This window comes from Pomacea canaliculata, linkage group LG11 (assembly GCF_003073045.1).
Source record: "Pomacea canaliculata isolate SZHN2017 linkage group LG11, ASM307304v1, whole genome shotgun sequence".
Taxonomy (NCBI): Eukaryota; Metazoa; Mollusca; class Gastropoda; order Architaenioglossa; family Ampullariidae; genus Pomacea; species Pomacea canaliculata.
This window is the reverse complement of record NC_037600.1, coordinates 8083672-8111474: the sequence shown is the minus strand read 5'-3', so window position 1 is coordinate 8111474 and position 27803 is coordinate 8083672. Positions and strand designations below refer to the sequence as shown.

Here is a 27803-nt window from a genome sequence, read left to right as displayed (position 1 = left end):
TTCAAAACTAAATGGATTTTTGTGACAGTAGTATAGTCATAAGTCTACATAATGTACCCTGTTTGACAAGATCGACTTATAATGTAGCTCCGTTACTCGATAAGAAAGCTTGAGCAAATAAAAATAAAAGCATATGTAATGTCTTAATCCCGCCTATCCCATTGGCCCAAATCTTAAATACATCCATACATTGTACTGAAGTCTGCTTTGTTGACCTCCTTCTATGAAAGGTGACCTTTTAAGGTCAGTGTCTTCAAAACAGAAGGGAGAGATTCACGCAAACTTTGCAAAAATAAAAGTGGTTTGGTACATGTATTGTTTGTTTACTGTCTACCACCAGCATCCCCCCCCCCCCACATTTATAAGTTGAAGCATATATATTGCCAATCATCTGCTAATTCACGTTTTTGTCCCAGCTTTCAAGCGGCACACCTTTGAACATGAAAGGTTACCTACTCGTGTCATTGCTGTATTTTATATCTCTGCTGCAAGGTATGTCAAAGAGCTATTCGAGATTTTCGATTTCAATATGGAAGGGAACTCTTCAAGCATAGAACCAAAGTTTATTGCTCTTGCAGCGTAAAGGCCTTGACACAAACAAACGATCTTGTTTCACTAAATTTGGCAAAAGTTTTTATTTATAACAGTCATGCAAGACTCTGATCGGGGTTTTTTTTTTCGAGACAAAGTAAAGGAGGAAACCGAGTATCCAATGTGTAGGGGGGATAGACAAAACTCTAAATCGCACAAAATGATAATTTTATCACCTAAGCCGATATGCCATCGCTCTGTGACAGCTTGGAAATAAACTAGAGACAAAAAACATCGGAAAGATAAAGAATCCGATAGAGAAAATTACTATATCTTATAATTCTGAAAGACACATGGACTTTACAAAACTTTGAGTTGTAGTAAGGTAACATAACGCCAGACGTGCGTCAGCCCTATTACAGTCAACACGAACTGTGACTCACGACGCAGTGATAACGCATACACTAGAGGCAGCGATAAACAATCGTGGAAGAAAAAAAAATGTTGTATGGAATAAAGATACAATTAACAAGCACACACACAAAATATTGCTGCCACATATTATCACAGAAATCAGAAAGTTACGGCATTTTCCTCTTGTCTTTACGGTGCAGTGATATCTTAAATTGCAGCGTCTCTGCAAAACGCTTGCTACTTATCAGAATGTCAACACGGAATGCCACTGCAGGACTGCATCCATGGACAATGGCAGTGCCAAACCACGGAGGTCAGCTGTCTTTATCTCGATTTTTTTTTATGAAGTTCCCTCTTTTCCTCATCTCTCAGATTTTCTTTTTTTTTTTTTTTTTTCAAGGCTTGGAGAGGGCGGCTTTTGCTTCGTTTAAAAGCAATTACAGTTAATATCCTCAAGTTTCTTGTGGGATTTGTGAACATTCATTCAAAGAAATGTTTAAAAGTCAAACGATTTAAGCAAAAGAAGTTCTCTTAGAACCAATTAATTTTGTGTAGGGTCTGCTTTTATGATGTTCTGGCTATCACGATCAAAAAGAAACAGCTGTAAAATAATTCTTGCTGGACCATCTGATCAATTCTTCTTTCCTATGTTTTGTTCAGGGAGAATGAAGGGAGGTAACTTAGACCGTAATCGAGGGAAACGCAACTCAAGACAGAGTTATCTTATAACTTTTGTGAAAATGCCGTTCGAGATCAAATTATTTCAGTCATGACCCAGAAATCTGTTTCAGTTCTGTGAAGTTAGGATCCACGAGCATGTTAGTACTGAATGCATGGGACAAGAGCATCTGCCGGTAATTATTTAATATTAGTAACTTTGTGTCAATGTCGTAAGGAAGTTAGAATGATGAAAGTAAATTATTCTTCTCTTTCATTTAGGTGTTTACTCTCCCCTCACTCCGGTTTTTTCTCCCCCTCATTCCACTACAATTTACTTTCTTTAGCCTGTATTTTTTCTCCTTTTAATTCCATCTGCGGTTCTTTCTTTTCAATTGTGTTTTCTTTCTTTCTTTTCTTTCATCTGCTTTTTTTTCCCCTTTCATTTCCTCCTTCTCTATTTATCTATAATTATTTCTGATTTATTTTTCTTTATTTTTGTGCATTTTTCTGTCTTTTCTACTCGTATTTTGTTTTCCTCTCTTTCTTTCGTTCGCTTTTCATTAATTATTTCTCAAATCATTAATTATTTATCGACCTGTAAGGTTTACAAGTTTGTGCATTTACGCAGCAATGTCTAGACAAAAATGCCAACAACCGTCCCACCTGTGACCCCAGGACGCCCTCCAGTGCCGACTGCACCTACTGCTGCAATGACGAGACCTGCATGCAACAACTGGCGGCAGGTAGTGTAGTAGGTCGCTGACACTGTACACAGCTCACGACACATCACAGCGAGAAACGGGGATGGAAAACAGATGATGAAGAGAATTGTCGCGTGTCGACCTTTCGACCTTTGAATATCCGTGTTTAAAATGGCGCGACTTTCAGAACCCGTTACAAGCGACATGTTAAACGATGTGTTAAATAATGATATATTAAATAATGTGTTTAGAGTGATGTGTTAAATGAAGTGCAAAAATCATTAGTGTGCTTTATCCTAGATGACTTTAAGACTGTCTGGACTGTTCTTAGTACTGTGTTCTTTGTGTACAGTTGTATACAAAAACGTTGTCTATACGATACCATTTAAATTCGATTTACCAAGTTCCGGACATCAACTTGTCTCAATTATTACCATGCAAAGGCGTTATTAAATAGTTTATAAGCAGTTTACAGTACACGTAAGTAATCTATTGGTACACTTGTTGGACGGCAGAAAAATATTAAAAAGCGATAAACTACTTAAGTAACGGTGCTACTGAAATTAATACCAAAGATCTATCATGTTTTTGTAGAAGTGGGAGGTAAGAAAAGTAGTTAATTCTTCTCGGCTTATCAGTATTGTTCTTGCTGATTTAGTCCACAGACGTGCGGCAGTTTCGGAGAAGTTAATATGTCAAAGACAGTTTTTATTAGCTTACTTTATTTCCTAGCGCAGACACATACAGCAGGTAAATGTTTTCGTGCTATAACATATACATGTACATGTATGCTTAATTTTTTTATTTGCCTTCGACTTAATTTTCTGCCGACAGTCAGTTAAATTTCATCCAACATTAGCATTTAAGATTCCTTCACTAATATCTTCGGGCAGGAGTGTGGACAGACTAGAAGATCGTCACTACACAGCGCGATCACAGGGTCAAGCAGAACTGTTCAGGAGTTTCTGATGGAAACACGACTAAACAAGACTGAAATGAAATGCAGAAAGGCTATACAAAACGTACAGTAAGACAAAAACAATAAAAACATTGGAAATGACGAGGATGTAAAGTTAGGCCAAGTTTCAGAGACGAGAAAACAAAACGATCAGCGAGAATTAGATCTAAATCTACATAACGGTGAAGAATGGCAGCCGTTAAAGTAATATCGGCAACATACAGAAAAACAGGACGATTACCAGTGGTAAATAAAAAACAAAAGAGAAACAAAAATTCTACATGCAATGTAAAACCCTACAATGCTAATAAACAGAGAAGATGAGCAAGAAAACATAAACAATCGCCGGAGAACAAAGCGACTCAACCTGTCAGACGCAGCCTCGTTTCCAATCTCAAATACAAGTACCAATATAAAAAAAATGATTTTCAGACTTCTATGTATACATGTATGAATTTTGTTTATAACGTCTCTACCTATCCAAAATTAGAATAAAACATAAACACGACTATGCCAAACAAAATATGCAATATCAATTCCTAGACAAAACCCACAAATCAAGACGCCGCGATATTGCTAATACCGCAGTAATTCTCAAAAAGTATTTCGGACCGCGGATCACTTTACTAAAAAAAAAGTAAGGCAGACTAAGGCCTAAAATAAATCTGTACCGTGAATTTCAAATTTAAATTACCAAGTCAGCTTCATTACAATTCAAAACTAAGCGGACTTTTGTGACAGTAGTATAGTCATAAGTCTACATAATAAACCCTGTTTGACAAGATCGACTTATAACGTAGCTCCGTTACTCGATAAGAAAGCTTGAGCAAATAAAAATAAAAACCTATGTAATGTCTTAATCCCGACTCTCCCATTGGCCCAAACCTTAAATACATCCATACATTGTACTGAAGTCTGCTTTGTTGACCTCCTTCTATGAAAGGTGACCTTTTAAGGTCAGTGTCTTGAAAACAGAAGGGAGAGATTCGCGCAAACTTTGCGAAACTATAAGTGGTTTGGCACATGTATTTTTTACTGTCTACCACCAGCCCACCCAACCTTTATACGTTGAAGTATATATATATTGCCAATCATCTGCTAATTCACGTTTTTGTCCCAGCTTTCAAGCGGCACACCTTTGAACATGAAAGGTTACCTACTCGTGTCATTGCTGTATTTTATATCTCTGCTGAAAGGTATGTCAAAGAGCTATTCCAGTTTTTTTTTGTTTCAATATGGAAGGGAACTCTTCAAGCATAGAATCAAAGTTTATTGCTCTTGCAGCGTAAAGGCCTTGACACATACAAACCATCTTGTTTGAGTAATTGTATTTGTTTGGTTACAGAGCTAATGTAAATACATATTAAGCTCATGTAGAAGATGGCTACCGGTTGTGGGGCCCACCATCAGCCTACGAGCATTTGCAGGCTGGCTTAGCTTCTCCATATGTTTGGAATTAAAAAAGTATCGAGAAGATCAATGGTCAAAGTACCAAATTGGTTTATTGACACGTGTTCAAAAAAAAAAACAAAACTGAAACATGTGAGACCCTGATCGGGGTTTTTTTCGAGACGATAAAGTAAAGTAAAAGAGGAAACCCGAATATCCAATGTGTAGGGGGATAGAAAAAACTCTAAATCGCATAAAATGACAATTTTGTCAATTAAGCCGATAAACCATCGCTGTGTGACAGCTTGGAAATAAATTGGAGACGAAGAACATAGGAAAGACAAGGGAATCAGATAGCAGAGAAAATTTCGAGATATCCTATATTTCTGAACGACTTTACAAAACTCTAAGTTGTTGTAAGGCCACAGAACTCCAGATGTGCGTCAGCGCACCAGCCATGTATGGGCATACTCTAGCCCTATTACAGTAAACACGAACTGTGACTCACGACGCAGTGATAACGCATACACTAGAGGCAGCGATAACAATTGTGAAAGAAAGAAGTTGTAAGGAGTAACTATACAATTAATAAACAGAAAAAAATATTGCTGGCACATACTATCACAGAAATAAGAAAGTTCCAACATTTCCCTCTTGTCTTTACGGTGCAGTCATGTCTTGAATTGCAGCGTCTCTGCAAAACACTTGCTACCTACCACAATGTCAACATGGAATGCTGCTGCAGGACTGCATCCTTGGACAATGGCAGTGCCGCAGCAATGAGGTCAGCAGTCTTCAGTTCGAAATATTTTTTCCTCAAGTTTCCTCCTATTTTGGATATTTTTTTTTTAAGGCCGGCGTTTTCTTCGTTAAATACCAATTACAGTTAATATCCTCAAGTTTCTTGTGGGATTTGTGAACATTCATTCAAAGCATTGTTTAAAAGTCAAACAATTTAAGCAAAAGAAGTTTTCTTAGAACCAATTCATTTTGGTAAGGGAGGTAACTAAGACCGTAATCGAGGGAAACGTAACTCAGGACAGAGTTATCTTATAACTTTAATAAAAATGTCGTTCGAGATCAAAGTATTTCAGTCATGATCCAGAAATCTGTTTCAGTTCTGTGAAGTAAGGATCCACGACCATGTTAGCACTCAATGCACAGGACAAGAGCATCTGCTGGTAATTATTAATATTTGTAACTTTGTGTCAATGTAGTAAGGAAGTTAGAATGATGTAAGTAAATTATTCTTCTCTTTTATTTTTGTGTTTACTCTCCTCTCACTCCGGTTTTCTTGCCTTCATTCCACTACAATTTACTTTCTTTCGACTGTATTTTTTTCTCTTTTTCTTTAATTCCATCTGCGGTTCTTTCTTTTCAATTGAGTGTTCATTCTTTTCTTTCTTTTATCTGCTTTTTTCTTTCGTTTCCTCCTCTATATTACTGTTTTCTTTTTCCTTTATTTTTGTGCATTGTTTCTGTCTTTTCTACCTGTATTGTTTGTTTTCCTGTTTTTCTTTCGTTCGCTTTTCATTGATTCTTTCTAAAATTTTAATTATCTATCGACCTTGAAGGTTTACAAGTTTGTGAATTTACACAGCAATGTATAGCAAAACAAGCCACAAACGCACATAGCTGTGACCCCATGGCGCCCTCCAGTGCCGACTGCACCTACTGCTGCAATGACGAGACCTGCATGCAACAACTGGTGACAGGTAGTGTAGTAGGTCGCTGACACTGTACACAGCTCACGACACATCGTAGCGGGAAACGGGGATGGAGAACAGATGATGAAGACAACTGTCGCGTGTCGACCTTTCGACCTTTGAATATCCGTGATACGTTAAGCGATGTGTTTATAATCACATATTAAAGATGTGTTTAGAATGATACGTTAAATGAAGTGCAAAATTCACTACTGTGCTTTGTCATACACCTTTCTTCGTCATAGATCAGGGATGGCGAACCTATGGCACGCGACGACGCTGATGGATTTTTTAAAATTTCAAATTATCATAAGTAATAGCCTTCAATTTTTTCAGAAAACTGTAAATAATATTAAAGAAGTGATGTTGGATCATATTCCACATAATTTTTTCATATTACTTTTATTAACTTGGGTATCATATGACATAGCGTCATAGCGCATAATAAATTTTGAACAAGACAAATCATTATTTTATAATTTATAATTTTATACTAAGCAGCTTTATTTTTTCCACGCAGCAAACTTACTGGTTACTGGCTGTAGCACTTCGTTTCTATAGCGGCGTCATTAAGTAGACCGACTTGGCACGCAGCAATTTTTATTGCTTTGAAATAGAAATAATTGGCACTCGGACTGAAAAAGGTTCGCCATCTCTGTCATAGATGACTTTAAGACTGTCTAGATTGTTCTTAGTACTGTGCTCTTTGTGTACAGTTGTATACAAAAACATTGTCGATACGATACCATTTAAATTCGATTTACAAAATTTCAGACATCAAGTTGCCTCGAGTATTACCATGCAAAGGCTTAATTAAATAGTTAAGAAGCAGTTTACTGCACACATAAGTAATCTATTGATACATTTATTGGACGGCAGAAAAATATTAGAAATGATAAACTATTTAAGCAACGGTGCTTTTTTGTAATTGAAATTAATACCAAAGATCTATCGAATACTGTTAGAAACCGATAAACTACGGTGCTACTGAAATTAATACCAAAGATCTATCATGCTTTTGTAGAAGTGACAGATAAGAAAAGTAGTTAATTCTTCTCGGCTTATCAGTATCGTTCTTGCTGATTCAGTCCACAGACGTGCGGCAGTTTCGGAGAAGTTAATATGTCAAAGACAGTTTTTATTAGCTTACTTTATTTCCTAGTGCAGACACATACAGCAGGTAAATGTTTTCATGCTATAACATAGATGCTTCATTTTTTCATTTGCCTTCGACTTATATTTCGGTTATATGTTCCACTTGCGAACAGTTAGCAGTGTGCTTGCTTCTTTTACTATAGGTGTCAACAAACACACACACGTGTATGTGATTGTTTGATATGTATATGTGCGCCCTTGTGTGTGTGTGTGGTAAACGTGTCACACCGCTTCATGCGCATTTACTTCTATTTCCCACGTACTTTTTTCTGCCGAGTCTGTTTAATTTAATCCAACTTTAGCATTTAAGATTTTTGTGGACGAAATCCTTCACTAACATCTGTCGCCTGTCATTTTCCCTACATTTTCTTACACCAGCACCAGTAAAGCACTGTTTCACAAACCAATGCGGCGATCATTTTGTTGACTTGACCGATTGTCTCGGTCACACCTGGAACTGTGACAGTGATGAGGTAAGAGAAGACTTAATTCTGTTCTTCTTAGCATTCTATCCTTGAATGATCTCTTTATAAAACTTAAGTCCCCAGGTGTAAGTACTTTTCCTATTTATCAAGTTACTTCTATCTCTCTATCATTACACTTAAGTTTATTAATAAATTTTCTTGCTTTTTATACATATCAAAGTGAACAGCTACCACTTCTTATGCTTGTCCTTCATTTTCATCTTATTTCACGCCAACAACAAGATAATATTACAATTTTTTTTTTCGCCCAGCGTACCTAGCATTAAATAAAAGTTTACTGAACACAATTTCTCTCAGACTATTTATATGCACGTCTTTCAGTACTGTGAGATGATCACCCACCAGGCCGATTTCCCTAGCGAATGCATCCATATATCCGGCTTGGAGGGTGAATCCAGGAGATGGCAGATGCAGTGCCAGCCGATTCACTCAACTCATTCCAATGGGAATTACAGAGTAAGCGCCTTGCATCAGAACTTAAACTTTATTTTAGCAATCCTGTTTCAGATGTAAACAATTCAAAATATCTTTCCTTTCTGAGACTTACGTTTGCAGATACTAACTGCTTTCACGGCAACCATTTCTTAAAATGATATCACTTACCCACGACTTTGGATCAAGCGCTGAATGCATGATCTCATATCAGTATGATTTTGTTCCATATAAATTGTACATCACCATCATCATCGCTGTTATTTTTATATCATCATCATCATCATCATCATCATCATCATCATCATCATCATCATCATCGTCATCGTCATCGTCGTCGTCGACGCAGTGCAGTTCTTCACATTACCGACACAACACACGTTTACGCTCTCAAGATCGGAGCAGTCCTCGCACAAAAGGCGAAACGAGTTTCATGAGAAATGATGAGGTGGCCTTATGAACAGCTAGCGAAGCGTAAACCTCTTTCGCGTTCTCTTCTTGGCACAGAGCTTGGATACCTGTCTTGAACTCAGTAACGAATGCACCCCAGGCTGCGACCCCCACAGCTACGCACACAGCTGCATACTGTGTGCCACCAGTTTAGACAACTTTGAAAGAAGAGTCAGAAACACGACGAGCACCCTGCTGTCCACTGTGCCATCTACCGGACAGCCAGCACAGCCTAGCACGACACAGGCTGGTAGCAGTATAGTAGGTCGCTGACACTGTACACAGCTCACGACACATCACAGCGAGAAACGGGGATGGAGAACAGATGATGAAGACAATTGTCGCGTGTCGACCTTTCGACCTTTGAATATCTGTTTTAAAATGGCGCGACTTTCAGAACGTGTTACAAGCGACATGTTAAACGATGTGTTTAGAATGATGTGTTAAATAAAGTGCAAAAATCATTACTGTGCTTTGTTACACAACCTTCTTCGTCCTAGATAACTTTAAGACTGTCTGTACTGCTCTTAGTGCTGTGCTCTTTGTGTACAAAAGTAAACCCTGGCTTTACACTTTGAAAAATTTAAAACTTCTGGGGTTTTTTTTTTTTTTCATCATTGAGCTCTAACTTGTTGTGGGTCATCCATTGTCTAATATCAGAAATAAAGTGCTGGATGCTCTGGATAGCAGTGTGTGCATGAGAAGAACAGCTGCTATGCAAAGGAATGATCAGATATAGAGTGAGATTGAATTAGAGTAGTAAGCAGTAAGTGGCTTCATGTACATGATATAAAGGATGGGACCAAGTACAAAACATTGGGCGACTCCTGAGCATATAGAGACTGGTAGCCATAGAGACACGCAGCCATCAACTATAACTGACTATCTGAGAGATATGACTGAAACCAGTCGAGTGGGGAGCCTGAGATGTCATAGACAGTACTGAGTCTATGAATGAGAGTAGTGTGGTCTATAGTATCAAAGTAGCAGACAGGTATAACACGGTGAGAAATGAGATGTCACCTCTATCCAGAGCAGACAAAATGTCGTTTGTCACCTTAAGCAGGCAGCGTCAGTCCTATAAAAATGGTGATAAGCAGACTGTCATGGAGACTAACTGGGTGAGCTGGAAGATGTCCAGCAGGTCCGTGATCCTTTTTGTATATATGTTATTTTCATCAAAATGGACATTAAAACCACCTACGATCAGTATGCCACTGAGCTTGTTGCAGTGGTCAAGCAGATCATGAAATTCTGACAGAAACATGTTGTCCGTCAATTTGTTTATGATGTTGGGTAGTAGTCTAAATAAACACATAAGATGAACTTCTCTGCCTGGCGACGAAAGTCGTGCATTAACAAATTCAAATAACGGGTGTACAAAATCATCATCAGCACCAGCACCGGAAATTAATACCATCAGAGCACAATGCAAAGTGACTCATGAGAGATATTTTAAATATCACATTAATCCCACCTCCACGACTGGCATGTGGTAATGACTGTATACTGCAGAAAACTGGTCAGATCAACACACTCTCACCACCACGGTCTCTGAGCCACGTTTCAGTCGATAATGCAATGTCCAGATCACTGTCACTGATGAACTCGACGATAGCAGTTATCTTCTGTGCTTGCTGGTTGATGAGACAGACCGGTGTTAAAAAGCGCAATACGGAGGTCTAATAGGTCTTAGCAGAGAGGAAGGAGAAGAGCGTTTTCTATCGTGTAGTGTAATGAACAGTTCCTCTTTTGGGGTAAAACGCCTAGATGGACCAGTTTTCTTCTCATTTGTCCCATTGTTAATGTGCAGGTTGGTAGCCTGTTGCGCTGGAGCCTACCTTCCTGTTACCTCCCTGTCGCTTTTGTTTCCTCGTCTGTAAGCGTCGCTACTATTGGTTCGTCGCTCTCAGATGTTGGGCCTTTTCTACCACGAAAATGCAATGAGCAGATATATGTGTTCCTGGTTATTTTCTCCACATTTTGGAAATCAGATCGCCCACATAAAAACTGCCGGCGCTTTGCTTTCTCAGTCTTGAACTTGCCCTGTTGTCTTTCCCACTGCATGTGTCATTTTGTCACACGAAAGTTGTATACAAAAACGTTGTCTATACGATATCATTTAAATTCGATTTACCAAATTCCATACATCAACTTGCTTCGAGTATTACCATGCAAACGCTTCATTAAATAGTTAAGAAGGAGTTTACAGCACACGTAAGACAAGTAATCTATTGTTACACATGCTGGACGGCAGAAAAATATAAGAAATGATAAACTATTTAAGCAACGGTGCTTTTTTGTAATTGAAATTAATACCAAAGATCTATCATGATTTTTTAGAAGTAACAGATAAGAAAAGTAGTTAATTCTTCTCGGCTTATCAGTATCGTTCTTGCTGATTTAGTCCACAGACGTGCGGCAGTTTCGGAGAAGTGAATATGTCAAAGACAGTTTTTATTAGCTTACTTTATTTCCTAGTGCAGACACATACAGCAGGTAAATGTTTTCGTGCTATAACATAGATGCTTAATTTTTTAATTTGCCTACGACTTAATTTTCGGTTATATGTTCCACTTGCGAACAGTTAGCAGTGCGCTTGCTTCTTTTACTATAGGTGTGAACACACACACACACGTGTAAGTGATTGTTTGATAGGTATATGTGCGCGCTTGTGTGTATGGTAAACGTGTCGCACACCTTCATGCACCTTTACTTCTATTACCCACGTACATTTTTCTGCCGAGTCTGTTTAATTTCACCCAACTTTAGCATTTAAGATTTTTGTGGACGAAATCCTTCACTAACATCTGTCTCCTGTAATTTTCCCTACATTTTCTTACACCAGCACCGGAGAGGCACTGTTTCAATAACCAATGTGGCGATCATTTTGCTAACTTGACCGATTGTCTCGGTCACACCTGGAACTGTGACAGTGATGAGGTAAGAGAAGACTTAATTCTTTTCTTCTTAGCATTCTATCCTTGAATGATCTCTTTATAAAACTCTTATTAAGTCCCCAGGTGTAAGTACTTTTCCTATTCATCAAGTTACTCCTTTCTCTCCATCATTACACTTAGGTTTATTGATAAATTTTCTTTCTGTTGAATACATATCAAAGTCAACAGCTACCACTTCTGATGCTTGTCCTTCATTTTCAGCTTATTTCACGCCAACCACAAGATAATATTACAATTTTTTTTTTCGCCCAGCGTACCTAGCATTAAATAAAAGTTTACTGAACACCATTTCTCTCAGACTATTTATATGCACGTCTTTCAGTACTGTGAGATGATCACCCACCAGGCCGATTTCCAATGCAATCGCTTCCCTGCCTTGGAAGGTGAATCCAGGAGATGGCAGATGCAGTGCCAGCCGATTCAAGCAACTCATTCCAATGGGAATCACATAGTAAGCGCCTTGCATCAGAACTTAAACTTTATTTTAGCAATCCTCTTTCAGATGTAAACAATTCAAAATATCTTTCCTTTCTCAGACTTACGTTTGTAGATACTAACTGCTTTCTCGGCAATCATTTCTTAAAATGATATCACTTACCCACCACTTTGGATCAAGCGCTGAATGCATGATCTCTTATCAGTCTGATTTAACTTCATATAAATTGTACATCACCATCATCATCGCTGTTACTTTTATTATCATCATCATCGTTGTCGTCGTTATCGACGCAGTGCAGTTCTTCACATTACCGACACAACACACGTTTACGCTCTCACGATCGGAGCAGTCCTCGCACAAAACGGGAAACGAGTTACATGAGAAATGATGAGGTGGCCTTATGAACAGCTTTTCGCGTTTTCTTCTTGGCACAGGGCTTGGATACCTGTCGTTACCTCAGTAACGAGTGCACCCCAGGCTGCGACCCCAACAGCCACGCACACAGCTGCATACTGTGCGCCACCAGTTTCGAAGACTTTGAAAGTCGAGTCAGAAACACGACGAGCACCCTGCTGTCCACTGTGTCATCTACCGGACAGCCAGCACAGCCTAACACGACACAGGCTGGTAGCAGTATAGTAGGTCGCTGACACTGTACACAGCTCACGACACATCACAGCGAGAAACGGGGATGGAGAACAGCTGATGAAGACAACTGTCGCGTGTCGACCTTTCGACCTTTGAATATCCGTGTTTAAAGGTGTGTTTAGAATGATGCGTTAAATAAAGTGCAAAAATCCTTACTGTGCTTTGTTACACAACCTTCTTCGTCCTAGATGACTTTCAGACTGTCTGGACTGCTCTTTGTGCTGTGCTTTTTGTGTACAAATGTAAACTCTGGCTTTACGCTTTGAAAACTTTAAAGCTTCTGGATTTTTTATTTTTTCGTCATTTAGCTTTAACTTGTTGTACGTCATCCATTGTCTAAAATCAGAAATGTTGGATGCTCTGGATAGCAGTGTGTGCATGAGAAGGAGAACAGCTGCTATGCAGCTGAGTGTCGTCAGCAAAGGAATGATCAGATATAGAGTGAGATTGAATTAGAGTAGTAAGCAGCAAGTGGCTTCATGTACATGATATAAAGGACAAAACATTATGCAACTCCTGATCATATAGAGACTGGTAGCCATAGAGACACGCAGCCATCAACTATAACTGACTGAGTCCTATCTGAGAGATATGACTGAAACCAGTAGAGTGGGGAGTCTGAGATGTCACAGACAGTGCTGAGTCTATGAATGAGAGCAGTGTGGTCTATAGTATGAAAGGCAGCAGACAGGTATAACACGGTGAGATGAGATGTCACCTCTATCCAGACCAGACAAAATGTCGTTTGTCACCTTAAGCAGGCAGCGTCAGTCCTATAACAAGGGTGATAAGCAGACTGTCATGGAGACTAACTGGGTGAACTGGAAGATATCCAGCAGGTCCGTGATCCTTTTTGTATATATGTTATTTTCATCAAAATGGACATTAAAGTCACCTACGATCACAGGTATGCCACTGAGCTTGTTGCAGTGGTCAAGCAGATCATGAAATTCTGACAGAAACATGTCCGTCAATTTGTGATGTTGGGTAGTAGTCTAAATAAACAAATAAGATGAACTTCTCTGCCTGGCAACGAAAGTATTGCATTAACAAATTGAAATAACGGGTGTACAAAAGGGAGATCAGAGCACAATGCAAAGTGACTCATGAGAGATATTTTAAATATCACATTAATCCCACCTCCACGACTGGCATGTGGTAATGACTGTATACTGCAGAAAACTGGTCAGATACACACACTCTCACCACCACGATCTCTGAGCCACGTTTCAGTCGATAACGCAATGTCCAGATCATTGTCACTGATGAACTCGACGATAGCAGTTCTCTTCTGTGCTTGCTGGTTGATGAGACAGACCGGTGTTAAAAAGCGAAATACGGAGGTGTAGCAGAGAGGAAGGAGAAGAGCGTTTTCTATCGTTTAGCGTCGACGAATAAAAATTTGATGCGTTCTTTACCCTAGACGAATACATTCTGTTGACACGAGTAATGCACGAAATCAGCTTCTGCAACATCTCTCTAACACACGAAATCAGCTTCTGTCTCTGCCACCGATCGCGCTTGATCCTGTTGTTGCCGCCATCAGAAATGTTGATATCGGCTCCCACGTGTTCGCACACATCGTGCAGGTCATCGCAAACGAATTTGTGTCATTAGTGACCGTGAATTTTTACAACCTTATTCCAGTGATTGTTGAGTTTCCATAAAATAAAATCGTATTAACTCAGCTACTTTTTAAAAGCAGAACTTTATTGACTTACCAAAGATTTAAAGCAATGGCAAGGCTTCAGACTGCATGTGTACTGATGGCGTTATTTAACAGAGTGGCTAAGCAACGTGGACACGAAATAATCTTCTTTTTTTAAGATCAACGTTCATTATTAATGTCTGTGTGCTTTTCTTTCTTTATTTTATTTTTTTAAAGCACTCTGAGCCTGCCGTTGATGGTGGAGTAAAGTGCTATATATATCAACTTTATTACTATTAACATCATTTCTATTCTATACCTACCCTACTAAAACCTATAACACCTAACTCCCTGGGGTGGAGAAAGAGGGGATTGAGTGACGTGAGCCGCCGTTCGTTTGCCTTAGCACTCTGTCATTACAGTCCCATGCAGTGGAAACGCCTTGGCCATTTGCTCTATAGATGCTGATCCAGGCTTCGATGTTGTTCTCTGATTCATGACATCTACACTTATTTCCTCTATAAGCTTTTCTCGTTTTCTTGTGACACGATTTTTCTCGGCGCTGCTTCCTCCAATATCGTATCATCTATTCATTTATTCCAAGCTTTTGTGGAGCGGCTTGATTGCCTTTTTCAATGGCCAGGCCGATCGCCTTCAACTTGGAGGCTGCATCGTAAGCGTTTTGTCTCGTTTTCGGCATGAACAATTCGCAAACAAGCCACATCGTTGAGCCGCAAGGTTTTAAAACTGGGGACAAATCGCAGCTTATAATCCGAAATTTATGGCACAGAATTTTGATGCGGTAATTTGTCCAAAGTGAGTATGGATACGATCAGGAAAGACAGACAAATCCATTTTTGAACACAATAAAATCAAACCTGAATTCCCAGTGAAGCGCCTACTCTTTTGCCTATCATGTCACTAAACCAATCTACAGAAATTATTAGAGAACTATGACACTGAACGAAGAGAGGGGAGAGAGAAAGGAGTTGAGAAAGTGACAGAGGGCAATACAGACAGCGAAGGACAATGGACAAGAGAGATAGTGAGAAAAGGCGTATCAGAGGGAGCTATGAATATATATGGTAGCGTAACTTTGTTTCTGTCGTCTCCATACCAGAGTGGAACACATTTTAACTGACGCAACAAAAAAAAAAAAAAAAAAAAAAAAAAAAAACCAAAAACAAAAAAAAAAACCACCTCAAATAATACCCCTATCATCAGGTCCCTTAACGGCCTCAAAGGAAGGTCATCAACAGTACACAACCAAACTCCTGTTGTTGACACAAACTGATGCCCCCCCCCCAAAAAAAAAAAATCCCTATCACTCTACGCCCCACACAGCACCCCCATGTGAACAACGGAGTGTACCCGAGCCTCACTTCTTTCTTTTTGATAGCATCGACTGACCTATAACGTAGTTCCGTTACTCGATACGAAAGCTTGTGCAAATAAAAGCCTATGTAATGTCTTAATCCCGCCTCTCCCATTGGCCCAAACTTTAAATACATCCATGCACTGTACTGAAGTCTGTTTTGTTGACCTCATTCTATGAAAGGTGACCTTTTAAGGTCAGTATCTTAAAAAAAGTAGGGTGAGATTTGCGCAAACTTTGCAAAAACGTACGTGGTTTGGCACATGTATTGTTTACGGGACCATTGAACAAGCTAACCGTAACCATGGGATAAAAGAAAAGACAATTTTACAAATCTACAGACTACGATACATTGTTTATTGTTACTTGTCGTTTATGGCTTTTATAATAAAAGTAGGGGGAAACTCAAACAAAAGGATGTTCTTTAGAAACCCCCAAACCCCTACATAAGTATCGTTTAATAAAACACACACCACCACCACCAACAACATCCCACACACACACCCAACCTTGATACGTTGAAGTATATATATTGCCAATCATCTGCTTATTCAATTTTTTGTCCCAGCTCTCAAGCGCACACCTTTGAACATGAAAGGTTACCTTCTCGTGTCATTGCTGTATTTTATATCTCTGCTGCAAGGTATGTCAAAGAGCTATTAGAGTTTTTCGGTTTCAATATGGAAGGGAACTCTTCAATCATAGAATCAAAGTTTATTGCTCTTGCAGCGTAAAGGCCTTGACACATACAAACGATCTTGTTTGACTAAATTTGGCAAAAGTTTTTATTTATAACAGTCATATAAAATCGCTGCCAGCCTTGTTCTTACGTTCGTCCATATTTGTCTAGCTAAGAACGACTTTAAAGAATACTAAAATTGTCACTTATAATTCTGGTTATAAAACTGTGACATCAGTTTTCATTTAAAGTGCTATCATAAAATTATTACATTCTCCACAACCTTGTATGTACTTAAGCTAGCACTTTAAAGAATTTTAGCCAAGTACTTTTCACTGAACATGTGCTTAAAAACTTCCATTTGTGTAGTAAGTTAATTTAGATACATTGGAAGGCATAAGAGGCAGCGGAGAGTTTTTAAGCGTAAAAGCCCCGAGAAGACACACACAAATATATATATCTTGAACATATATGACCCTGATCGGTTCTTGTTTGGGGTTTTTTTTTCGAAACCCGAGTATCCAATGTGTAGGGGATAGAAAAAACTCTAAATCGCACAAAAAGATACTTTTCATCATTACTTATTAAGCCGATAAGCCATCGCTCTGTGACAGCTTGAAAATAAATTGGAGACGAAGAACATCGGAAAGATAAGGGAATCAGCAGATAAAATTTCGAGATACCTTATATTTCTGAAAGACACCTGGACTTTACAAAACTTTGAGTTGTTGTAAGGCCACAGAACGCCAGACGTGCGTCAGCGCACCAGCCATGTATGGGCATACTCTAGCCCTATTACAGTCAACACGAACTGTGACTCACGACGTAGTGATAACGCATACACTAGAGGCAGCGATAAAAATTGTGAAAGAAAGAAGTTATAAGGATTAAAGATACAAATAATAAACAGAAAAATATTGCTGGCACATACTATCACAGAAATAGGAAAGTTCCAACATTTCCCTCTTGTCTTTACGGTGCAGTGATATCTTGAATTGCAGCGTCTCTGCAAAACACCTGCTACCTACCACAATGTCAACACGGAATGCTGCTGCAGGACTGCATCCTTGGACAATGGCAGTGCCACAGCAACCAGGTCAGCTGTCTTCATCTCGAATTTTCTCTTTCTTTTCTACTCGTTTCCTCCTCTCTCGGATTTTTTTTTAAGGCTTGGAGAGGGCGGCGTTTTCTTCGTTTAAAAGCAATTCCAGTTAATTTCCTCAAGTTTCTTGTGGAATTTGTGAACATTCATTCAAAGAATTGCTTAAAAGTCAAACAATTTAAGCAAAAAAAGTTCTCTTAGAAGCAATTCATTTTGAGCCGGATCTGCTTTTATGGTGTTCTGGCTATCACGATCAAAAAGATTTCCACTCAAGTGACAGCACCATCTTATCATCATTTAGTCATTCAAAATTACAATTTCTGACATCTATCTATTCCCGACACGTGTACGTCCTGTACACACCAAAAAGCATTAACATGACGCATCTAGTCTGTATTTTGTATCTTTATAGCAGAACATATCAGTCCAGGATGACTGACTTTTCCCCTAACCCTAACCACAAGAGCAAGACAGAATAATAATCAATCCAAATCAACTTAACGCAAATTTACACATGAGTGTTTATGTGTACATCTATGTTTACAAATATGAACAAGTTTTATATTGTGAGACAAGTTTGCGCTACCTGTGAAACTGTGTCGCCTATTCAACCAATGGTTTGTAAGCAGTCTTCATGTTTCCACCACCAAAGTAAGCTGTTATGTGCTGACAACAAACTATAAAACCCTCTCATTGAAGACTACTTCTATCAATAGTCGTGTTTGTACACTGAAATAGATGTAAAATAATTCTTGCTGGACCATCTGATCAATTCTTCTTTCCTAGAATGTGTTCAGGGGAAACGAAGGGAGGTAACACATCGTAATTGAGGGAAACGTAACTCATGATCATGATCCAGAAATCTGTTTCAGTTCTGTGAAGTTAGGATCCACGACCATGTTAGTACTCAATGCACAGGACAAGAGCATCTGCTGGTAATTATTAATGTTGGTAATTTTGTGTCAATGTAGCAAGGAAGTTAGAATTATGTAAGTAAATTATTCTTCTCTTTCATTTAGGTGTTTACTCTCCTCTCGCACCGGTTTTCTCTCCCCCTCATTCCACTACCATTTACTTTCAATCGCCTGCATTTTTTTCTCCTTTTCTTTAATTCTATCTGCGGTTCTTTCTTTTCAATTGTGTGTTCATTCTTTTTTTCTTTTCTCTGCTTTTTTCTTTCATTTCCTCCTGAATATTACTGTTTTATTTTTCCTTTATTTTTATGCATTGTTTATGTCTTTTCTAATTGTATTTTTTGTTTTCCTGTTTTTCTTTCGTTCGCTTTTCATTAATTCTTTCTCAAATCATGAATTTTTTATCGACCTGGAAGGTTTACAAGTTTGTGCATTTACGCAGCAATGTATAGAAAAAGAAGCCAAGAACCCTCAGAGCTGTGACCCCAGGGCGCCCTCCAGTGCCGACTGCACCTACTGCTGCAATGACGAGACCTGCATGCAACAACTGGTGGCAGGTAGTGTAGTAGGTCGCTGACACTGTACACAGCTCACGACACATCACAGCGAGAAACGGGGATTGAGAACAGATGATGAAGACAACTGTCGCGTGTCGACCTTCCGACCTTTGAATATCCGTGTTTAAAATGGCGCGACTTTCAGAACGTGTTACAAGCGACATGTTGAACGATGTGTTTATAATGATATATTAAATGATGTGTTTAAAGTGATATGTTAAATGAAGTGCAAAATTCACTAGTGTGCTTTATCACACAGCTTTCTTCACCCTAGATGACTTTAAGACTATCTGGACTGTTCTTAGTACTGTACGTGCTCTTTGTGTACAGTTGTAGACAAAAACGTTGTCTACACGATACCATTTAAATTCCATTTACAAAATTCCATACATCAACTTGCCTCGAGTATTACCATGCAAAGGCTTAATTGAATAGTTTATAATCAGTTTACAGCACACGTAAGTAATCTATTGGTACACTTGTTGGACGGCTGAAAAATATTACAAAGCGATAAACTACTTAAGTAACGGTGCTACTGAAATTAATACCAAAGATCTATCATGATTTTGTAGAAGTGACAGATAAGAAAAGTAGTTAATTCTTCTCGGCTTATCAGTATCGTTCTTGCTGATTTAGTCCACAGACGTGCGGCAGTTTCGGAGACGTTAATATGTCAAAGACAGTTTTTATTAGCTTACTTTATTTCCTAGTGCAGACACATACAGCAGGTAAATGTTTTCATGCTATCACATATATGCTTCATTTTTTCATTTGCCTTCGACTTATTTTTCGGTTATACGTTCACTTGCGAACAGTTAGCAGTGTGCTTGCTTTTTTTACTATAGGTGTGAAGTAACACACACACGTGTATGTGATTGTTTGATATGTATATGTGTGCGCTTGTGTGTGTGTGCGTGTGTGTATGTATGGTAAATGTGTCGCGCACTTTCAGGCGCCTTTACTTCTATTTCCCACGTACTTTTTTCTGCCGAGTCTGTTAAATTTCACCCAACTTTAGCATTTAAGATTTTTGTGGACGAAATTCTACACTAACATCTGTCGCCTGTCATTTTCTCTACATTTTCTTACACCAGCACCGGAAAAGCATTGTTTCACAAACCAATGCGGCGATCATTTTGCTGACCTGACCGATTGTCTCGGTCACACCTGGACCTGTGACAGTGATGAGGTAAGAGAAGACTTAATTCTTTTCTCCTTAGCATTCTATCCTTGAATGTTCTCTTTATAAAACTCTTATTAAGTCCCCAGTACTTTTCCTATTCATCAAGCTACTCCTTTCTCTCCATCATTACACTTAAGTTTATTAATAAATTTTCTTTCTTTTTATACATATCAAAGTAAACAGCTACCACTTCTGATGCTTGTCCTTCATTGTCATCTTATTTCACGCCAACCACAAGATAATACATCTTACAATTTTTTTTTTCGCCCATCGTACCTAGCTTTAAATAAACGTTTTCTGAACACAATTTCTCTCAGACTATTTATATGCACGTTTTTCAGTACTGTGAGATGATCACCCACCAGGCCGATTTCCCTAGCCAGTGCAATCACTTCTCCCACTTGGAAGGTGAATCCAGGAGATGGCAGATGCAGTGCCTGCCGATTCACTCAACTCGTTCCAATGGGAATGGGAATGGGAATGGGAATCACATAGTAAGCGCCTTGCATCAGAGCTAAAACTTTATTTTAGAAATCCTGTTTCAGATGTAAACAATTCAAAATATCTTTCCTTTCTCAGACTTACGTTTGTAGATATTAACTGCTTTCTCGGCAACCATTTCTTAAAATGATATCACTTACCCACCACTTTGGATCAAGCGCTGAATGCATGATCTCAAATCAGTCTGATTTTGCTCCATATAAATTGTACATCACCATCATCATCGCTGTTATTATTATCATCGTCATCGACGCAGTGCAGTTCTTCACATTACCGACACAACACACGTTTACGCTCTCAAGATCGGAGCAGTCCTCGCACAAAACGGGAAACGAGTTACATGAGAAATGATGAGGTGGCCTTATGAACAGCTAGCGAAGCGTAAACCTCTTTTCGCGTTCTCTTCTTGGCACAGGGCTATGATACCTGTCGTGACCTCAGTAAGGAGTGCACCCCAGGCTGCGACCCCAACAGCCACGCACACAACTGCATACTGTGCGCCACCAGTTTCGAGGATTTTGAAAGTCAAGTCAGAAACACGACGAGCTCCCTACCGTCCACTGTGTCATCTACCGGACAGCCAGCGCAGTCCCCTACGTCATCTACCGGACAGCCAGCACAGTCCACTGTTAGCAGTCAGCCCTCCACTGGTGAGATGCTGACCACGCATTGGTGTTTATGTTCCTGTGTGTTTTTATACCCCTCCTTTTTTTGGGGTGGGTGGGGTGGGGGGGAGGCTGAAAGAGTTTTCTGAATGCTTTCGTTGCAATAATATAATGATAGCATAAGAAAGGTTCTCATAAAATTTTACTTAAGAAAGTTAATGATTTATAATGCTGGGAATTTCTGAGGTCAAAAACTGATATTTCATTCTAAAAGAAAGGAAAATGACTAAAATTTGTTCAAGTCACAAAACAAGAAATTCAAAAGTTGTTCTTTTTTTAAGCCTTAAAGTAAAAAAAGAAGAGAAAAGTGAGACATTTACCAAACCTTAAAGCGTTTTCTGAGAAAGGCGCCGAATTTTTTTTTTTTTTTAGCAGGAGGACTATCAACTGTAATAACAACAACAACTACGACAGCAGCGTCGTCGACAGCAACATGCGTTCAGTGTGGCGACTACGACAAGAACGTGCCGTGTACAGACGAGGAGACGCTGGACGACACGCAGACGCCGTGCACAGGGGGCGGGGCCTACTGCATGACGCACGCGCTGGTCGACAGCGCCAAAACGACCAGCATCTACAAGAGGTAACGGCACCATGCGGACGCATGCACAAAGGGGTTGCAAGTTGCTGGAGTAATGGTTTCACTCCGTTTGGCTGACTGCATGTGTCTAGCCACGCCTCGTGCAACCGGGCCCTTCTCTTCTATCAACGCCAGTCTTTATGTAACGTAGCCATACAGCGTGCCAATGTTGCAGGACGCAGGGCTTACAGCAAGGGTGGGGAACCTCCGGGCCCACAAGACAACGGTTTGGACAAATACAGCAGCCTAATGTTTTAGTTGATAATTGTGTGTGGCCCGCGAAAGATCATATGAATATCCAAATGGCCCACGGAGAAAATAAAGACCCCACCACTGGTTTAGAGTAGCTGAAACAGATGCGATTGCCAAGAACTTCCTTGGGCACACAAAAATAAAACAAAGGAAGGGGCTAGGACAGGAAAAGTAAGAACATTAGATAAGATATGAAGTTATACTCCTATCAGTTCTGACAATTGTCGAAATCAATGATAAAAATCTGGGGAGAGCCAGGTGACGGTGAGCCTGAAAAACCTCTTTTCCACCTCCAAAGCACACACACGTGAAAGACACTTCGTAGTCCCTAGTCCCCATTTGTCTTTTACACCGTGGAACATACGCACATTTTTAATGGTCCCCGAAGCTCTCTAGCCAATGAAAAGGTAAGGGAAACAACCATTTTATTTGGGAACTATTTGCAAACCAAAGTACTCTCCCATAGTCTCCCAAAATTTGAAGCCCTAGGAGTCACTAAAAAGAGAGCGGAAACAAAGCTTGCTAGAAAATATTTATCAGTTTCAGCTCCTTTTACGCATGAAGTAAATCAGACAACAAAAGCATTATCTGTAAAAACTCATTTTCTATGACCGAGTAATCTGATGAGTGTACTTTGTACAACCATGTGACTAAGCTTCTTGAAAACATTATTACAGAAATTTACTGGTAATTCTAAAACATTGCTTCAGTATATTTATACACAGGTTAGAGCAAGTATAGGATTATTCCGGTAAATATTTTGATAGTGCTGTAATACACGCTTCATTGGGTTTCTAAGATGTAATTTACTTTTACTTATAATTATTTCTTACTATGTTTTGAAAAAAGGGCAAGTTTTGACTAGGACCTAGTGATGAATCTTTCAATTTTAAAACATCATTCAAAGCTTGAAGTAATTTTATGAAGCGAACCTACATAATTAATATTACTATTAAAGCCGAAATGTTATTGTAATTTTACAGCCCTGCTTATTTATAGAGAGACAATTAAACAAGATAAACATGAGCTCACTAGCCCTAAAGAAAGACAATACTTTCTGCGCAGATGCGTCAATGAAACAATCTGCAGGACCATGTGGTACGAGCAGACCTCTGACAACCCGATCTGCCTCAACTTTGACCTCAATGGAGTTACCTCAGACCTCGCATGCCACTTTTGCTGCCACAGGGACGGGTGCAATGTGAACATACTCCCAGCCCAGGACACCTTGTTCATTCCCATTGGTTAAAGCATGTGCATCACGGTAGTGCAAGTACAGATATTGGGCATGCATACTGCTTGACCAGTATGTCAGGGAGCTTGCACCACAAATTTTGTGGATAAGACCGTCTGCTGACTCCTTCACTGTATGTCCATGTAGTTACTGTTGAAGAAATCGTACCTGTACTTGTGAGCATGTCAAGAGTTCGACATGTAATAAAATTCCATTATCGTATTCATTCTTTTACTGAGTGTTCCGAAGATCAGTGTTTCTACATTTCCAAATGTTTCTTTCAGTGTTCGTGCTATTTAGTTCAATATGTGCGTAAATTTATGCGTATTGTATATTTATTTGTGTGTGTGTGTGTACACTGCGGCTGATTTTCCAGTACCTGTCATCATGGCCTGACGTTTGATGAATGCACAATAGGATCTGGAAATGCCATGCCCAGGAAGTATGTCGTGGTAACGTAATAAAATCAGACTGATCATGAAATCTCCTATATATGACGCAACTTGCATTTTTTATATTTGATGTTTTAAAATATTTATTTAAAAGTGAGAAAGAAAATGGTGTGAGGTGGAAATGGCATTTTGAGGCGAGCCAGCCACTAAAGCTATTTAATGGCCAAACAGCTAATATGTGCAGAATAATTATCATTAGATAATGGAATCCCACAGAGAAGTGTCCTCAGTCCCTTACTGTTCAACATAATGATTGCAGACCTCCCCCAAAGTGTAAAACATGTAAAAAATCAAACAATCTGCGGATGATACATCCCTCCTAGGAAAAGTAGAAATATCTAAAACAAAACCTAACAGGCCCAATATCATAGGAACAGATCAGATACAGAAGGATCTACATAAAATAGCGGAATAGTTAAAATATAATGATTTTAAACTCTCAGCCACCAAAACCCAGACAATGATATTCAAAAAACCAAACCAAAAAACAGAATACCCTAAACTAACATTAAACCAAACAATCCTTAATTATAGCTCACAGATACAATTTTTAAGGGTTATCTTTTTGAAAAAAACCCAACAAACTAGAACCCACATATAGACAAATAACTAAAGCTGCAAAAGGAGGAATAAACCTAATGAGGGTAGTTACTGGAAATAACTGGGGAATGAATCCAAAATCTCTTCTAAACTTTTATCAGGCCCATGTGATGTCTAAATTATTACATGTAACCTAGCTCAAGCTCAGAACCACATACAAAGATCATGCACAGATATATACTGATGGATGTCATGATCCAGGAACACACACAATAGGATTAGGAGTGTACTATTCCAACACCATTATCATCTCCAGACTCCCAAAGCATACCTCAATTTTCACAGCTGCACTAAGTACCATACTGACAGCTCTTCAGCATTTCACCTTAAAATGAAGGACATCATGCATCGACAATACCTACTAATATCCGATTCACTGTTAGCACTCCAGGTGTTAATAAACAAATTCTCAAACAGAATCAACATAGTATATGACATACTGTCTATTATAAACAAGATTAACAAGACATTAAGTTCCTTTTGGTTCTATCTCATATATGAATAAAAGGAAATGAAGAGGCTGGTCAACTAGCTAAATTGGCAACAAAACAAGAAACAAACCCTAAATATATCTATTTCACCAGCAGAGAATAGAATGGCCATGAAACCAGCAACAAAAATAAGGTGGCAAGAGAAATATAAAAATGAAGGTAAAGGTACTAGGAGACTGATAGATGACCAGCCTAGTCAGTCTGAAATTCTTAAAGTCAAATAGGTCTGAACAAACCAAAATAGCTAGAATGAGGCTTAATGGAGAATATCTAAAAAGTTACAAGGACCCGCTTCATGTGTATGTGGGGTCAGACTACGCACCACATATGTGCTGCTGGAGTGTAATAAAACAAACTGGAAAGGTAAGAACTAAAATATTTCTTAGACAAATATAGATTGGCACTAAACCTTAATAACTGCCTCAACCCTCCAAAAGAACTATGATCCAATATACTTTCGTTAGTAGCATCAATAGTGACAGCCACCCAAACTCTAGACTAATGTACGATAGACAAAAGATGATAATTGGATAACAAACAAAAAAAAGATATTATATACACCCACAGGAAAGGGACATGAAACTGTCTAAAATAAAGACGAAAAAGTAAAAATTAAAGCCACACACCACTACGGCAGACCAGACAGGCCTCCTAGGCACCATTAGGTAACATCACAAAGGTATCATCAAGAAAAGAGGGCATCAGCACAGTACACCATAAAAGAGACTCAGCAAACCTAATCACAAACAGAAAAAGAGAGCACAAACAAAACAGACAACACTTCTGGAGCCACAAGACAGTGATCCCCTCCCTACATCCAAAACCCACATCCCCCATAAAAAAATCCCCCCACCTACAGTGTGAAAGGTGGAAGACTTTCCCTTCAAAATCAACAACAAAAAAATGTACGCAGAATGGACAGAAAAATCGTGCCGGAGACAAGATCTAAACAAAAGAGCCGATCTTAATTTTTTTTAGTGACACATTCCTTTGATCAAGTCTGGCAAAGTTTTTAAATGATTTATCGAACACAAAACAACATTTGTCTTGGATGCAATTTTTTGCAGTGAACATTCAATTACGTTAATCTGTAATTAGAATAAGAGTAATGATCATTTAAATTCAAACCATACTTTAAAGACGAAGACAGTGAGTCACTGAATGAGAATTAAAAGTGAGAGAAAGTCTAATGGACAGACTATCATTGTTACCCACCACATTTGTCTTGGGTGTCATTAGAAACACAGACTTCTGGATCAGGGCACACAACTGGCTGCTGCACTTTTGAGCCTGCATAAACCCTTGTCAGTTTACGAGTCACAGGATTAAAAATCCTTCGAATACGTTCCTGTACTGGCTGCACATCTGAGACTGCGGGAACTGTCACCGTTTCAAATTTTCTAGTTCTAGGATTAAAGTGTTTTACAGTCCGTTCCTTAACCAATAATGTGTTTGGACTATTTAACCTACCACATTTGTCTTGGGTGTCATTAGAAACACAGACTTCTGGATCAGGGTACACAACTGGCTGTTGCACATTTGAGTCTGCATTAATGTTCGCCCTTACCAGTTTTCGAGTGACAGGATTAAATATCATTCGAATACTTTCCTGTACTGGCTGCACATCTGAGACTGCGGAAGCTATCACCGTTTCAAATTTTCCAGTTCTAGCATTAAAGTGCTTTACAGTCCGTTCCTTAACCAATAATGTGCGTCGACAATTTAACTTTGGCATTTCAAATCCTTCGTAACTTACACTTTCGCAATCGAAATCTGCAGACCGGAAGTACAGCAGTGTCGCAGCAGAATTTGCTTCAGGACTACTATTACTGCTAATAATAATTGAGATCTTGCAAACGATCAATAGATATAATCAATGAATATTTTATTATTGAGTGCTAATCGTTGTTTATTACAAACAATACCAAATAACAACACGTTTCATCAAGAGCAATAAAGAAACCCTTGTTCCGATTGGTTAATTTCCAGACAACACTCACGCTAGAACCTCACCCCTCCTACAAAGCACAAACACATGTGAAATAATAATAATGAGTATTTGTAATGCGCAGCACCACGACCAAGAAAGATTGCACTCGCTGCGCAGACCTGTAATGAAAAATAAACAGATAGCGGACGGGCACAGGCACAGAACGTAAAGCAATGAATGAAGGTATCGAGAGTGATGTCCCTTAGACTGACTGGTTAGAGGGCGACTAGCTGCCTTACCTCACTTTTGCATTTGCCCGTTGATTTGCGTGAGGCTTTGTGTCTCGTGTTCATCAGTCCATCTTTTACGATATTTGCTACGTTCCTGTGTGGATTTCTGTTTCTGCGGAACTTTTTGTCTTTTCCTGGGCCATTTTATTTCTACTGTCACATCTGCGTCATCTTGTCATTACTTAGATTTTAGATCTACACATCGATAGTGTCGACCAACATCTGATTACCTTCCTGCAGCTGCTTCAGAAAGTTTTGATGTCGAGATATCACAGCAAGCTTATCGTGAAATACAGGCCAGTCTGCAATGACTGATACCAGGTGTCTCCAGGAGGTTCAGCTTACAATGACCGTTAGTGTGTTGTTCTCACAACAGTTGTGTTGATGGAACGATATTCCTGTCTGCGAAAGTTTAGTCACTG

General features: G+C 39.1%; 3 protein-coding genes across 13 annotated transcripts in view; 2 read left to right on the top strand and 1 right to left on the bottom strand.

Annotated features, from left to right (window-relative positions):
• LOC112574886 overlaps positions 1 to 26970 on the bottom strand; it is a 36404-nt gene extending 9434 nt beyond the window's left edge. For 4 of the 5 annotated variants that reach the window (XM_025256231.1, XM_025256232.1, XM_025256236.1 and 1 more), the window contains exon 1: positions 26377 to 26969. In XM_025256231.1, coding sequence (XP_025112016.1) covers positions 26377 to 26896 — 520 coding nt within the window. In that variant the 5' untranslated portion in view covers positions 26897 to 26969. Of the gene's footprint in view, positions 1 to 26376 lie in introns of all 5 variants that reach the window. The other variant, XM_025256234.1, reaches the window with a different exon arrangement.
• LOC112574888 lies at positions 337 to 23846 on the top strand. Of its 7 annotated transcripts, none has more exons than XM_025256239.1 (12): positions 1180 to 1258; positions 1737 to 1799; positions 2234 to 2348; positions 4385 to 4460; positions 17632 to 17726; positions 18605 to 18667; positions 19089 to 19203; positions 20298 to 20392; positions 20728 to 20880; positions 21303 to 21537; positions 21925 to 22135; positions 23450 to 23846. In XM_025256239.1, exons 3-12 carry the CDS (start codon positions 2250 to 2252, stop codon positions 23631 to 23633), a joined length of 1326 nt encoding a protein of 441 aa, XP_025112024.1. In that variant the 5' UTR covers positions 1180 to 1258; positions 1737 to 1799; positions 2234 to 2249; the 3' UTR covers positions 23634 to 23846. The 7 variants fall into 7 exon arrangements, with proteins under 7 accessions (XP_025112026.1, XP_025112027.1, XP_025112031.1 ...); XM_025256240.1 differs by lacking the exons at positions 17632 to 17726; positions 18605 to 18667; positions 19089 to 19203; positions 20298 to 20392 and adding exons at positions 5343 to 5437; positions 5772 to 5834; positions 6254 to 6368; positions 7893 to 7987; XM_025256241.1 differs by lacking the exons at positions 4385 to 4460; positions 17632 to 17726; positions 18605 to 18667; positions 19089 to 19203 and adding an exon at positions 337 to 492 and having other exon boundaries at positions 1164 to 1258.
• LOC112574889 lies at positions 10954 to 13080 on the top strand. The gene is made up of 4 exons (XM_025256247.1): positions 10954 to 11380; positions 11730 to 11824; positions 12164 to 12292; positions 12715 to 13080. Exons 1-4 carry the CDS (start codon positions 11323 to 11325, stop codon positions 12928 to 12930), a joined length of 498 nt encoding a protein of 165 aa, XP_025112032.1. The 5' UTR covers positions 10954 to 11322; the 3' UTR covers positions 12931 to 13080.
• Positions 26971 to 27803: the final 833 nt, after the last annotated feature.

What these genes read in the sequence shown, in the direction of transcription:
- LOC112574888 (XM_025256239.1), top strand. Translation starts at nt 2,250, where the DNA reads ATGCCAACAACCGTCCCACCTGTGACCCCAGGACGCCCTCCAGTGCCG. An exon ending in CATGCAACAACTGGCGGCAG is followed by an intron (nt 2,349 to 4,384) that starts GTAGTGTAGTAG and finishes TTTTTGTCCCAG; the next exon opens with CTTTCAAGCGGCACACCTTT. An exon ending in GGACCTGTGACAGTGATGAG is followed by an intron (nt 20,393 to 20,727) that starts GTAAGAGAAGAC and finishes CACGTTTTTCAG; the next exon opens with TACTGTGAGATGATCACCCA.
- LOC112574889 (XM_025256247.1), top strand. Translation starts at nt 11,323, where the DNA reads ATGTCAAAGACAGTTTTTATTAGCTTACTTTATTTCCTAGTGCAGACA. An exon ending in AGTGCAGACACATACAGCAG is followed by an intron (nt 11,381 to 11,729) that starts GTAAATGTTTTC and finishes TTCTTACACCAG; the next exon opens with CACCGGAGAGGCACTGTTTC. An exon ending in ATTCCAATGGGAATCACATA is followed by an intron (nt 12,293 to 12,714) that starts GTAAGCGCCTTG and finishes TTCTTGGCACAG; the next exon opens with GGCTTGGATACCTGTCGTTA.